Source organism: Cynoglossus semilaevis, chromosome 3, assembly GCF_000523025.1.
Source record: "Cynoglossus semilaevis isolate Cse_v1.0 chromosome 3, Cse_v1.0, whole genome shotgun sequence".
Taxonomy (NCBI): Eukaryota; Metazoa; Chordata; class Actinopteri; order Pleuronectiformes; family Cynoglossidae; genus Cynoglossus; species Cynoglossus semilaevis.
The window spans coordinates 4,988,483-5,003,046 of NC_024309.1; the positions used below are offsets into that span (position 1 = coordinate 4,988,483).

The 14,564-nt window shown below is 39.9% G+C and overlaps 1 protein-coding gene across 2 annotated transcripts in view; it reads left to right on the forward strand.

Moving 5' to 3' along the window:
* The window catches only part of sema5a (sema domain, seven thrombospondin repeats (type 1 and type 1-like), transmembrane domain (TM) and short cytoplasmic domain, (semaphorin) 5A), a 118,844-nt gene that overhangs the window by 92,662 nt on the left and 11,618 nt on the right, over positions 1-14,564 (forward strand). For both annotated transcript variants that reach the window (XM_008307588.3, XM_025054394.1), the window contains exon 18: positions 12,817-13,026. In XM_008307588.3, the coding sequence (XP_008305810.1) occupies positions 12,817-13,026 (210 nt within the window). The remainder of the gene's footprint in view (positions 1-12,816; positions 13,027-14,564) is intronic.

A 14,564-nucleotide genomic window follows, 5' to 3' on the forward strand; every position in this document is an offset into this window, starting at 1 on the left:
ATAGTCTTGGTCGGGCCACACCCGGGGTGAATTAAACGCTGTAAACGTCTGTACAAACAGCCCGCTAATTGAGACGTTGTTTATGTTGTCAAGTGGAACCGTATTAGAGGGGGAGAAGGGCTGGGTGGCACCACATCACAGCAGACCAGAGTCAAAGGCATCACTTAATGTGTCTGTACTGTACAGCAGTGGCCCTCAGTGAAAAGCACAGTTTCTTACGTAGAGCTTTTTTTCGAGTTAGCGCCTGGCTGAGCTACTGCACCCTCCCATTACTCTGAGTTCATGTGTGGCTGTGGGCAGTCTGCTGCTGCCACACAGAAGTAATCACAGAGGCTGGCCGTAATATACACTATCAGTGGGACTCTCTCAGCTCTCATCTGCCTGTCGTTTACATTTCTGATTATTAAACTTCTTTCTGTCAGGTACAGGTTGTTCTCTTCTCACTCTGAAGCCCACACTTCAATGTTCCCAGTGAAGGATTAAATCAGTGCGGTGAGAAAACCCTCACGTGGACCGCGGTCCTTTAAGAGTGAAAGTCACACATTCCAGTTGTGAACAATCAAGCTGACAGGTTCCTGTTTCTTCCAATTAGTGAAGTGGCAAACACTGTGCGTTTTCACCATGAGAAAAAAAAATGATAACAGTTTAGTTTTGCCGTAATTAAGCTGTTTGAAAAGTGAAGCCTGTTTTTACAGCCATCACTTTTGGCAACGTGTCCATCTGTGTCGTTGAATGTCAAGCAGTCGACAGCAGACAGATGGAGACGTATGTGTCGCACTAAAGGTGGCTCCAATGTGTTAAACAACCAGTGTACAAACACTGAAAATGAGAAACACTGTTAACGTAGCTCACCGAGGTGCAAACTATGCACCAGCACGACTGGAGGTCGAATTAAAACTTTTATTTTTCATAGAAATATGACAAACATAAGTCAATACAAACAGATTAATGATGGAACTAGAGTTAATCATTTTAATAGATTAAGAATCCATCAAATAACCTACAGCATCTGTTTCCTTTCTTGTGTGAGTCATTTCTCGATGCACTATGCTGGATTTGGGAATTTTGGGAATTTTGGGAATTGAAAGTGTATTTAAAGCAAAGTGCTTTGGTGAAAAAAAAATCTTTCACACAGTGTGTGTAAATGACGTGGCTATCGACTGTTCATTAGAGGAAGGGATTAATTTCACTAGTTGATTATTGTGATATACATTTTCATTTGAACAATCCTAGTTTCTATTAGTTTCTAGTACTTACATCAGGTCTTATTCACTTTTATTTTTTCTTATTCTAAGTATTGAGACTTCATAAACACAGAAATGTCATGATCTTTATGTAGAACACAAACAATATTTCCATGCATGGATTAAATGAAAAATAAATGAATGTATTCTTTGAGGTCACAGTGTGATTATCAGAAAATTAAAAATTAATCTGAACATTTTTTTGGGATTTTGAAATTCTACTCAAGTGCTGCTTCTGTTCAAAATCTTAAAGAGTCATTGATTTTTACTTATTAATAAATGCTTTTTATCTTCACTTAAAATTCCTCCCTTATTGACACACAACGCTACAACATCCATTAAAGTTGCTGCTGTGTTTTTGCCGCCATGTATTTTCCAAATGCAAAAAAAGTCCTTGTAAAAAAGAAGAAAAAAAGAAATTAATGACATCAAAAGGGTATTTCTTTAATTCATTTTCCTTTTGTATTTTTTTGTATTTTTTAATCAAACAAATGTCTTTCCAATGTCAAAACTGTTTCACTCAAAAAGTGTTTTTTTTTTTCGCCCCACCATGCGTTTGTTAAAAATTCAATCTAAAATATGAAACAATATCATTCTCTTCAAAAAGAAGGACAGTTTCACTGCAGCTGCAGTGTTACTGCCTGAATGAAGGCAGGATCTATTGAGGTGTTCATGGCCTCTGTGTGCTGTTCTACCCTTGTCCCAGGTTGATTGTTCATCTCCAGACTTCAATATGATTCACTTCTCAAAGCAGTTTTAAGTCATAACACCAGAAAGAAAAAGAAAAAAAAGCAGGACAGGCTCCACTGATCCCCTTGTTCATTTCCACCATTATCAAACCTGCCATCCATCTGCAGAGCACTGTTGTGTTGCCGCCTGTGATTGGGGCAGTGGGCAGATGGACTTGCCAGGTTTTGGTGTGCACTGTATGTGTGTGTCTTTGTCTGTATGTGAGTGCACTTGAAGGATTTTTCAATATGTCCTCTATCTATGGAAGTATTTGGACTGTGGGACCTGAGCCCTGGGGAAGACAGTCAACTTTCCTTGAAGCGAGCGGTCGTCTCAGCATAGGGACAAAACTGATGAGTGCAGTAAAAAAGTGGAAAGCTGAGTTTGGTCAGATTTGAAGGTCATGACCCACCAATAGATCATGAGCAATTCAAATTTAAATATATATATATACTTCTGTAGTGTGTAGTAGTGACCATGTACTGTAAGAATTCAATCCTACTGTGCCAGAGTGCTACATGCATTTTATCAGTATCCCAACATACAACGTAAACATGAAGTATGTTTGATTTATATGAGTAAATATATATTTAATGTTTTGAATGTAGGTAAATGACATCAGCCTGGTCATTTGAACAGTAGCCCCCCAAAGCCAAAACACATCTGGACAGGTCTCCATTCCCCATACAGAGATCTACAACCTTTTTTTGATGCCACTAAAAAGCTACATTTCTCTTGTCTTGTCTTAATGACCTCATGCTCACCATTCACTAGTGAACAAACGTGCACATGTTGAACCGAGGCATTCTGCTCCGGCTAAGTTAATGTGTTGTTACATGCTTTTCAAAGCATTTACAGCGTTAATGACAATCACAAGAGGAAAACACTGAAAATATGACTAAATTATCTTTAATTTTTAATATGAACAGCATAATAATGGCTTGTTCAGTGGGGGCAGTGAGTAACTATTTCAGTAGACTAGTGGGGAGCTGGCGCCCCACAGCGCACGGTGTCATTATGGTTTGCTTGTTTGTTTTTCTCATTTAAAGCCGATGCATGAACTGTGAACAATTATTCTCAGACTCTCAGCTGTCTCACTGATGGCTCTCATTCTTCTCTGTGGAAAAAAGCCTACCCTGCTGTCTTAGATCGTTTTCGCTCCGCTTTAATTTGACAGAATGCTGGAATGTTTGTGACCCGACATTTGAGTGTGTGAATTGTATTCAGAGTTACAGCTGTGGGTAAAGTGACACACACCTGGGAGTCGCAGGAGTAATCGTTTATCACTGTTGAGATTAAGAGAATATTTGATATTCCACTGATGCTCCTGATCTCCTCCCAGCTTCTCTTGTCTTTTGCGTTGCAGTGTCTCTGGTATTAAGATCTCTATCGATCTTTATTATGCAAAAAAAACTGTATAACATACTGACTTGTTCCGTTTCAGTGATCTTAGCCTAATGATGATGATTAAGTGAGTTAATTACTTAAGATCTGTAGTAATTTGAAAACCGCTGCTGTCTCGTACGCCCACTGATTAGCCCTGCCGCTGTTGTCACCGTTCCGTCCTTTTTATCATTTCTCACGTCTCAAAGAGATAGAGAAAAAAAATCAACATTTCCATAAATACCTGATTAACCATATATTTTTAAATGTCCCTATACACCTTTTCCTTTACATTTGTATTCTTCTGTTATGCTCACGGTTTTATGGTATGTCTTCATATAATATTAATGCGTTAACACACATGTGAACAAGGTGGTGTACACAGTGGAATGGATGTTTGCATCCTCTCTGCCCGGTGCATTTTTCCCATTAGGCTGTGACTCATACGATGCCAGAATCTAATAAATCCCCACTTTTACAGTCATCGACGCAGACGTTATGATTGTTGTTTTAGGTCAACGTTGGCTCCATTAAGATGTCAATTGATATGACAGTAATCCTTAAAGAGGGCTGTTAGTATACACTTGATGGCTGTATGTCCTTAATGAGAAAGATAATTTGCAGCAATCTTGCAATTATAGCAGAAGACATGAATACAATGCATCATAATTATATATCATCATTGTAAACCTTCAAAAAAAAAAGAAAGATCTGTTCTGGCATCTTAATTCTAGCATCCTTGATGTTCCTCTGTGCATTTTTGTTTAATATTTTATGTTGTGTTTACAGCTGTTAAATCTCTGGTGTACCACTGCAACTACAGCTTCATGCACAGTCTTTAAATTCCAGCTGGGGGCTTTCAGATTCATTATATACTTTAATAGAACCTACATGCAGTAAAAGTCAAAATAATTATAATTTAACTTTAAAAAATTATACTTCGTATTGCCAATTAAATTAAAAAAGTCTTCTTTCTAAGTCAAAAATAGCCAAAAAATAAATCAAATAATCGTTTGACTTTCTCTAATCTACAGACTCCTTATCTTCTGTCTTAAATCAGACAGACGAACACAATCTGAAATCATTACCCTGAGATCCGTTCACCTCATACAGTACCCCACAGTCATCCTGCCTGTCTTCCCTCTGTGTACCAGTGCTTGCTTTGCTGATAAACATTGATTTTTGCCTTAACCCCGTCTGCGTCTAGTGTCTCTGCATCAGAGCCCTAGTTTTATGGTGGTCATAGTAACGACCGGCCACTAGAGAGGAGTTAGTTAAGTTGTAGTTAACAGCCAGTTTGAGTCTGAAATGTGCCATTATTAAAGATATGCTGTATCTGTCCTGCATCAGCACTGATGCCTGAACTCATAAAAGGACTAGAACATTAATGATCTTAAAAACTTAAAGTCAGGCCACACTTGTTTAAGACTACCCTTAGTTTGCACATCCATCTACACACTCCCTGCTCTCAAAATGAGAGTACTTACCCTGGGATGTTGCTTTGTATTTAACACAATTTTGCCACAACAGCTTATTGAGAAGCTGTTGCTGCTTAGCATGGATCCAGGCATCTGCTACTGGATATTGGACTTCTTGATCTGCGCCTAGTGAGCAGAGAATTACCTCAAGGATTTGTGCTGAGCCACTTTGCCACTTATTCTATGGAGACTAGTTCTAGTTTAAGCAACAAACACAAAGTTTTCAAACACGGCAATTTTGTTGTACACCTGAGTTGCCTGAGTTGAGGCAGAAGAGCAGTCACCCCGGTGCGAAGTGAATGTTTTGGTATAAGAGCCACTCATAGCTACCATATCTTACTGGCAGGTAGGAAGTGGAGACATAAAAATGTCCTAGAAGTCCATCAGTCTCCAGAAATGGTTTCCAGTTGAACCACCGCAGCTTCTATGCTTTTGTTAAGAACATCAAAAAAAGAGCCGAAGCATCCTTGACAAAATGCTGACCGTCTTACTCCAGCAATGACCATCTTTAACCCAGGCGCCACTGAGAGCTATTTTTTCTTATTGAATTTCTGCCTGGTTCAGGGAAAGCAGGCCAGAAGAGGGACAGATAAGAATGTTGAGACCATCTGAGAAAATCATTAGGGTGAAGTGTTTGCATTGATTTAAAAAAAAACACACACACACACAAATCAATCATGTCTTAATAAAATGTAAATTACCTGTTATTTGAGTCATAGTTAATAAGAGTGAAATTAGTGTTTGCCTGTCCCACATGATAACACTGCCCAGATAAATGTTGGCTGTGTTTATAGTTGAACCAATCCCCACAACAGTAGCTGTATAAAGGTCAACAATGTCAGCAGTTTGGAGGTATTTTAACATCAGGGACAAGTTCGAAGCAAGACCGACCGTTAGACTTTCTCTATAATGATACAGCAACTTGTGTGTTATTACAGTGGGTAGATGAGGCTCCTAACCAATACTCCTAATCAGGAGTATTGGTTAGGAGTAAACTAGATATTTATACAAACTAACAAACATCAGTCAGTTGTCAGTTTGTCCATTGAAAAATGTAAATAGTTCTACTGCTACATGTCATTCTAAATGACACAAATATCTTTTTCATCAATCTATCGGTCCAATGTGAAGAAGTTCAGTTCATTTATTGTTTTGCTGCAGTTCTGGATGTCAGTCCCTGTTTGTCCCTCACAAAGACAGAAACAAACACGACAAGACAAAAGACGGCACATTTATGCAGAAGGTTGTGAGTTTCTCATCTTACTGTCTCATGTCGGTGAGTGATGGTTTCATCTTCTTTCCCCCCAGAGAGAAAGGGTGGCATTGTGGCATTGTGGCAGTGTGACGTGTTTCACTTCAGATGATCTGGCATCAAGGCCAGGGTTCTCTTGTGGCCCACAGATTAGTTCCCTTTGCAAGGATGTCACATGTGGACACAGCAGTTGGCACAGGACAGTGCTGGGAGACGCTGGTGACGGATGACAGCCATTCCAGTATTCTTATTATTTTTCTGTTGTTCAGTCTCTCCACCTCTTTGTCTTTCACTGCTTTGTAAATCTACACTGAAAGAAGCAGGAATACAATAGCTGAGAACTTCCTTTGGCAGTCTTGAAGTCTGTTTCTGTCTCTGCAGAGTCTGTTTCTAGGAAAGAGACGTGTGTGTGTTTCATCAGCTGTATCAAGGCTGGGGCAGTGAGAATAGATCTTTTTTTATTTATTCTTACCACAAAGAGTTAATTTATCAGATTATAAACATTTAGTACATTGACAACTTCCCTCCTTTTGCTTAATCTCTATGACGTGGGTGCTTTAGGTGGACACTGTACAATATTATATATTTATCTCTGTTGCTATGGGTGTTAGCATGAAGACGGTGTGTAGGTTTACAAACAGATTAAGTGTGAAATGGACAGGTTTTTATAGCTTATATAATATTTGCAACTTTGTTTATTTTATATATATATATATGTCTGTAGACATATGGACTTTAAAAGTCTTCAACTGTTTGCACAGCCACTCTTGTGCACCAAGCCCTGACTTTTAAATCTTTTCCTGGAACAGTATTTCTCTCTTAGTTGTTGATGACACGATCTCGTCTTCTATGCCTCCCGCTGTCTGTAACGTACGTAACCCATGGCCCGCCATGATTACTGCCAGACAGAGTTCAGAACCTCGCTGCAATTATCCTTGACGCCACATTTGTAAGGTACAGCCGCTCTGCCAGGAACACACTGTCTGTCTCACCTCTGCCCCGGCGTACCGTTTATCAACTGCTGCAGATTTTTGGGAACATTGTGTCAACAAATTTTCAAGACAGCAGAGGCAATTAACACTGTCTGTCATTTGCAAATCCCCTCAGTTGGCACAGAATCGCTCTTTGCTCAGCGTGTTTGCAAGAAATCATGACAATAACTAACAGCCAATAACCAAGGGGTTTTGAAGGTGTCTTTGGAAGATGAGCAAGTTCAGAATTTAGAAATGAAAAGATCAATTCTTCTGTTGTTTTAATGGCATTTAATCTGTTTTCTTCACTTTTCAATTACGGTACATAGAGCTGCACTGATTATAGATGTTTTAAGCTTAACCCACATATGAATATACATAAATATATATTTGTATATAAATACACTAATTTATATGCATTATGTATATGTATAAATATATATGAGTGTATTATATATATATATATATATATATATATTTACTTTATATATATTCTACTATATATTTATATGTGTTGTGTGTATAGCTATACTGTATATATGTGAATATATTGTTGGGAGCAGCAGAGAAACTCACTTACCAAAAGCAAGTGCTCCTTTATTACCAAACTGATGCCTTGACTTTTCTGTAGACAATATACTGTCCTACATACACACACATGATCTCACCAGGGTAAAGGCGGCATGCGTGTGTTTTTTCTGTCAGGGATTGTAAAATCTTATATAGGTGCCAGCTTTACTCACATGAAATTCAGTTAGTGTGTCCCCATGTGTTTGATCAGTAAGGTTGAGTCCTGCCTTTTATTTAGAAGTAGTTTCTTTAAAGGTTTTGTTTGAGTGAAGTTTTTTTTAAAGAAAAACAAATCCTCTGCAGTCCTGCCTTTGGATATTTGAAGATCTATTGCACTTAAAAATACAGGAAGCACCGATTCAGATTACACAGAGAAATTCTGTGTAACACAATTATAAAACAGTACCATAAAAGGCCTATCAGCTAAAAGCCTGATCGCTCTGTTTGTTCATGCCCATTATTCTCAGACTCCAGGTGATTTATCTCCCTCCAACTAGCTGCTAGTTTCCGTCCATTTTCACCACTGGATAAAAATTTGACTGTCATCATACATTAGAGCCATCCATCATAGTTAACTTACAGAGGCTCCGGCTCTGTTGTTAAACTGTGCGCTTTGCTGCAGGTAGGAGTGACAGAAATTGTCCTTTTCAAGAGCGAGATAATGTGTAACAAAGCTAAAAGTAATCTAATGCAGCACTGTGGTGTGTTGTCAAACAAGAAAGTCAAAGAGTAGGAGTGATAAAAGTATATAATTTGTACTTTGACATCTGAGACTGGAGGAGGAATGTAAATGAAGTGGAGTGAGGGCTAAAACAACACAAATTGCTTGACATAATTATAACTGTTGGGGTTTTTGCTACATAGCCTGCTGTTGATCTTCGTGGCGTTCCCTCCATTTTCCCATTTTACATATGCATCATTTAAAAATCTCACTCTGAGCAGACCTGTCAGGTAGATCACGTTTCCAATGTGAGACGTTGTCAACGTAAAAAAGGTTTTCAAGATTTTCAAGAGGTCTGAGGAGAAGGAGGGAGGAAAAGTTCTCAAGGATTAAAGTGCAGTGAAGAATCTGGAACATTCTGGCAGAAGTTCTTCTCCACTGTTTCCCCTGTGTCTGAAGCCCAGTGTTAATCTTTTGTTGATAAATCTTTGTTCACACAGTGAGCTGGCAGTGTGTCTCCTGCTAAAGCTGAAGGTTGGCAACCCTTTCTTTTTTTTGTATCCACAGCTCATTTGCGGTCGTACCAGCTTTGTCTGAGAGATGTCCTGAATACCAGTCTGGACACAAGGCTGACCAAAGCCATTGGTTTTTTCATTAATTCCTGCTTTTCACACATTTACACCAGTAAAATATATTTTTTATTCTTTATTTTGTCCATATTTACTTTATATATATTCTACTATATATTTATATGTGTTGTGTGTATAGCTATACTGTATATATGTGAATATATTGTTGGGAGCAGCAGAGAAACTCACTTACCAAAAGCAAGTGCTCCTTTATTACCAAACTGATGCCTTGACTTTTCTGTAGACAATATACTGTCCTACATACACACACATGATCTCACCAGGGTAAAGGCGGCATGCGTGTGTTTTTTCTGTCAGGGATTGTAAAATCTTATATAGGTGCCAGCTTTACTCACATGAAATTCAGTTAGTGTGTCCCCATGTGTTTGATCAGTAAGGTTGAGTCCTGCCTTTTATTTAGAAGTAGTTTCTTTAAAGGTTTTGTTTGAGTGAAGTTTTTTTTAAAGAAAAACAAATCCTCTGCAGTCCTGCCTTTGGATATTTGAAGATCTATTGCACTTAAAAATACAGGAAGCACCGATTCAGATTACACAGAGAAATTCTGTGTAACACAATTATAAAACAGTACCATAAAAGGCCTATCAGCTAAAAGCCTGATCGCTCTGTTTGTTCATGCCCATTATTCTCAGACTCCAGGTGATTTATCTCCCTCCAACTAGCTGCTAGTTTCCGTCCATTTTCACCACTGGATAAAAATTTGACTGTCATCATACATTAGAGCCATCCATCATAGTTAACTTACAGAGGCTCCGGCTCTGTTGTTAAACTGTGCGCTTTGCTGCAGGTAGGAGTGACAGAAATTGTCCTTTTCAAGAGCGAGATAATGTGTAACAAAGCTAAAAGTAATCTAATGCAGCACTGTGGTGTGTTGTCAAACAAGAAAGTCAAAGAGTAGGAGTGATAAAAGTATATAATTTGTACTTTGACATCTGAGACTGGAGGAGGAATGTAAATGAAGTGGAGTGAGGGCTAAAACAACACAAATTGCTTGACATAATTATAACTGTTGGGGTTTTTGCTACATAGCCTGCTGTTGATCTTCGTGGCGTTCCCTCCATTTTCCCATTTTACATATGCATCATTTAAAAATCTCACTCTGAGCAGACCTGTCAGGTAGATCACGTTTCCAATGTGAGACGTTGTCAACGTAAAAAAGGTTTTCAAGATTTTCAAGAGGTCTGAGGAGAAGGAGGGAGGAAAAGTTCTCAAGGATTAAAGTGCAGTGAAGAATCTGGAACATTCTGGCAGAAGTTCTTCTCCACTGTTTCCCCTGTGTCTGAAGCCCAGTGTTAATCTTTTGTTGATAAATCTTTGTTCACACAGTGAGCTGGCAGTGTGTCTCCTGCTAAAGCTGAAGGTTGGCAACCCTTTCTTTTTTTTGTATCCACAGCTCATTTGCGGTCGTACCAGCTTTGTCTGAGAGATGTCGTGAATACCAGTCTGGACACAAGGCTGACCAAAGCCATTGGTTTTTTTCATTAATTCCTGCTTTTCACACATTTACACCAGTAAAATATATTTTTTATTCTTTATTTTGTCCAATGTTGGATAAGTTCTAAACTATTTTTAAGTGAGGAGACAGGAAAGTGAACCCCTTGTTGTTCCTGTCATATAAATAGAGATATCAATAATTATAAAGCCAATATATGATTCACATCTGTGTGTGAGAGTTTGTTTGAGATCATCGCCTTTCATTTTCTTCTTTCCTTCTCTGTCCCCTGTTTTTCTTCCAGTGCCTGTACTGTACAACATGTTGGATTGCACCAGTCTAACTCACTTTATTTGATCTCTCATACACACACACACACACACACACACACACGTGCGCACAGTTTGTTGTTTACAGGGTGTTCTGTGCCTTTGAGCAGTTTATGATGCTGGGCAAAAAAAGAGAGAGAGAGAGTAAAGAACTTCTATTTTTTCGTCCTACTTTCTTTACAGTGGGTTGACTGGATGTCTCACTGTGTCCCTCTTAGCTGTGGCCCGGCTCGGCTCGTCAGGAGGGGGAGATTAATTCTCTGTGGCTGCGTGCAGGTCGATAGATCCAGTTGCTAACTGTGTGAGAAGGAGGGTACCACAGTGTTTGTTGTGGTGATGGGATGGCAGCTCCTGCGAGGGAGAATTAACAATACCCACAGTGTATTAGAGCAATGTCAGACCCAAGCCTGAATAAATGAAGTGAGCCTTGCCCCGTGCGTCTCTGTGTTGTGGGATTAGCATAATTAAGTGTTGGTGTTCAGAGGTGTGCACTGACATTTAGGTGTGTTTGCATGTCTGCATGTAAATGCAGTACGATTATGAAGTATTGCTATTCCTCCTGGGCAGAAGTGCAGTCTCCTGTGTTACGGAGGGATTGATAAAGGGTGCGGGTCACAGTGGCAGACGATGCTGTTCGTGCTGCAGACTACTCAGAATCGATAAAGAGCCGGACCCTCGAAGGGCCTGTCAGCTTTAAGGCCAGCTTGATGCTGCGTTGAGTTGGCCCGCACGCCGCCAAGGTCGGACCATAGTTATGAACAGGTCGAGGATTTGTGTCAGGTAAACACACTGTCTTCACCCTGAGAATACAAAGCAGCAGTGCCATGATGACTGTCAGTGAAAAGAGCAGGCTGACAAAGCAGCAACAAGGCCAGACCGGAGGGCAGGGAGACAGAACCAGACAAAAAGATGAAAATGGTAATGGGAGAAATTACAGAGCCCGTCAGAAAGCAAAATGAATGAAAGAGAGAGAGTCAAAGTTTTCTCCTTTCTCAGCTTTTTAAATATATTTCAATGACAGCATTTAAGAAGATATGGATGGATAGAAACCATATGCAATATTTATCATGTCCTAATATATATCCATGTCCATATACTACTAAGGGGTCATGTACAATTTATTCTTTTTTTATATTGTGTGAATGTGTATTACATAACATTTCTTGTAAGGTATTTTTATTCACATTTTCTTTTTTTCAACTTATTTTTAACATGGTGAAATCTCAGTTACAGCTAATTTCATAATAATCTTACAATGACTAGAAAAGAAATCCTAATCTGAATCAGCGAAGAAGGTCGTTGTACTATGGCTGGCCTAAGCTGTCCATGTGCCATACAGATTTTTTTTTTCTTCTAAGGCAGTGCATAAAATATCCCCAGTGTGCATAATGACATAGAGCCCAACCAGAACAGACCCAGAAGACTTGAACTGCTTCTTTAAAAGGGTGATAGTAGCCGGGCCAGCTAAAGCAGTGAACCATCAGAGAAGACCGCCGCGTACAATGATTGTGATTCCTCTGGAATTTGATTAGAATTCTCTGCAAAACAATTTCAATTTGAAAAAAACTGGAGGCTTCATTCCATGTTCTCTCTTCTCTCCATCTCTCTCCACACTGCTGATTAATTCATGCAGTAATTAGAGATTAATATAAATCAGGGCTTCATATTTCATCAGGAATGCTCTGTTCCTCTCTTTCCTGACACGACTCCAGAGGTTTGTCATCCAGTTAGTTGTTTGTCGAGGGAAAGTGTTTACACGTTAACCAAGCGAGCTTCGTTTACACCTCTGTGTGTCTGTCCTTGTCTTGCTCGAAATTGTTAAAAAAAAAAAACTAGAACAAGAGATTTGAAAAAGAAATAAAAATCCAGTCGCTCAAATGGAGCTGAAGCTTTTAGAGCTCCGGCGGTGAAGGCAGTCACCTCCATCAAGAGCTGTTATTAACTCTCTGCCCTCGTCTTTCTCTACAAGACAAATGCACACAGCCATGTCAACAACGGCGTACCGTCCACGTCCTCTGTGACAACAACAGACACAATTTAAACGAGTCACTGCAGTGAGATAATGCCAAAGCTCACGGTTATGTTAAGGAGGTTTAATCAATTTTCTTGTCCTTTATTAGGTGAGGTGCTGCGTCTCGGGAGGATGTCTGGCCACACGGTCAACGGTGGTTGGTCCACCTGGAGTTCCTGGTCTCAGTGCAGCAGAGACTGCAGCCGAGGGATACGCAGTCGGAAGAGGACCTGCAGCAGCCCAGAGCCGAAGTACGGGGGGCAGACCTGTGTGGGACCTGCGCAGGAGTACCAGGAGTGTAACATCACCCCATGTCCAGGTATGACGTTCAGGACACAGCCTTGTCTTCTCTCTCACACTGATACACACTCTACTCATCCTTTCTCTGGTCAGTAAAATAAAGAAAAACCTTCAGCCATGAAATATGAATATCACGAAAGAAATCAGTCGCAGATAAAAAGTGACAAAAAAAATCAATTTACACCATAAATCCAAGGAAGAATCCCAGTGGTGTTTCACCATGTAATTACATCGATGGGTAATTACGCTGCCAGCATTGGGAGGCCTTGCTCTGTTGTGAAACGCCTTGAGACAATGCATTTTCAACAGTCGACTTCCATCTCTCTCTCTCTCAAAATGGAAGTACAGTGCTGGGTTGGATATCAAGCCCACCTGATATCCAGCAGGTGTGCTAAGCAAACAAGCAGGATGCTTTTCTTTTTTTTTTATCTATGATTAGTAATCAAACCCCTGGGAGAAACTCTGAAGCATCTTTCTTAAAACCTCAGATCCTCCTGTTTTACCTCTGCACCCCACGATCCGTCGTCACACACCCCACCAGGCACCACAGACAGACTGAAAGCCGATCAAAACTATATTTGTGCAGCAAGCCCGCCTGTCGTTCCTGCTCACCAGCAGCTCGAGCTCAGCCGCTAATAGTGTAAGCTGTTATTAGCTGTTCGCTGGAATGCAGACTTTGGATCTGAGAACATCAGATTTGTTTTATCCAGCAGGGCTCTACCCCTGTCTCCGCTCCTCAAATGTTCTTTGATTTTTCTGCTGCGCATCACTATGCTAATACATGTAATGCAACCATTCTGGGATGTTGACTGTAATAAAACAATAGCAGGAGTATGTTGATGAACAACTCTGCACTCCTGTCCCCCAAAGGAGCTGACTTAACCCAGCAGGCTGAGTAGCAGTGAATACTAATACATACTCAATTAGGATCCTGCTGAAGGTGAGATATTATTTCCAGGCGTATAGACCAAGCTGCCAGTCCAATCGTAATCTTCCTACTGCAAATCCAGTGTTGTTAAGTATATTATCGTGCCATGAAGGAGTAAGAAAAAAGGAGGGAGGTGTTAACTCTGCCATCCACTGGATTTTGAAACAAATGAATTTGTATGTTTTTCTTGCATCTGTGCTTGAGATGAGTCGATTCATCATAGCAGGCCCAGTATTGACTTATACGTCGGTGTGTGATAGAGAAATCACACTGAGATGACAAAAAGCATCAGCAACTTCAATTACCTGCACAGTGCTGCCAGCTATCCTCAGGTCTTTAAAAGCAATTCTCAAGTGGTTTTGAAAAAGGAAATTTCTCTGTGCCAAAATGAAGACAGGTTTTATCCAGATGATTGGTGAAGGATATTTACCTCTGTTGAGATTCACGGACAAACATCGCCCCGGTTTTATTGCTCCCCTCTTTCTTATCTGTCCCCTCCTTTCCTCTCTCTCTCTCTCTCTCTCCTTGTATTTATATGTTTTCTTGGTATTCTGATTCTGTCATGATTTTCCTGCTGTTTTAACCGTCACTTGCTTCCCATTTGGTACATAATGAGGGGAGGAATAATG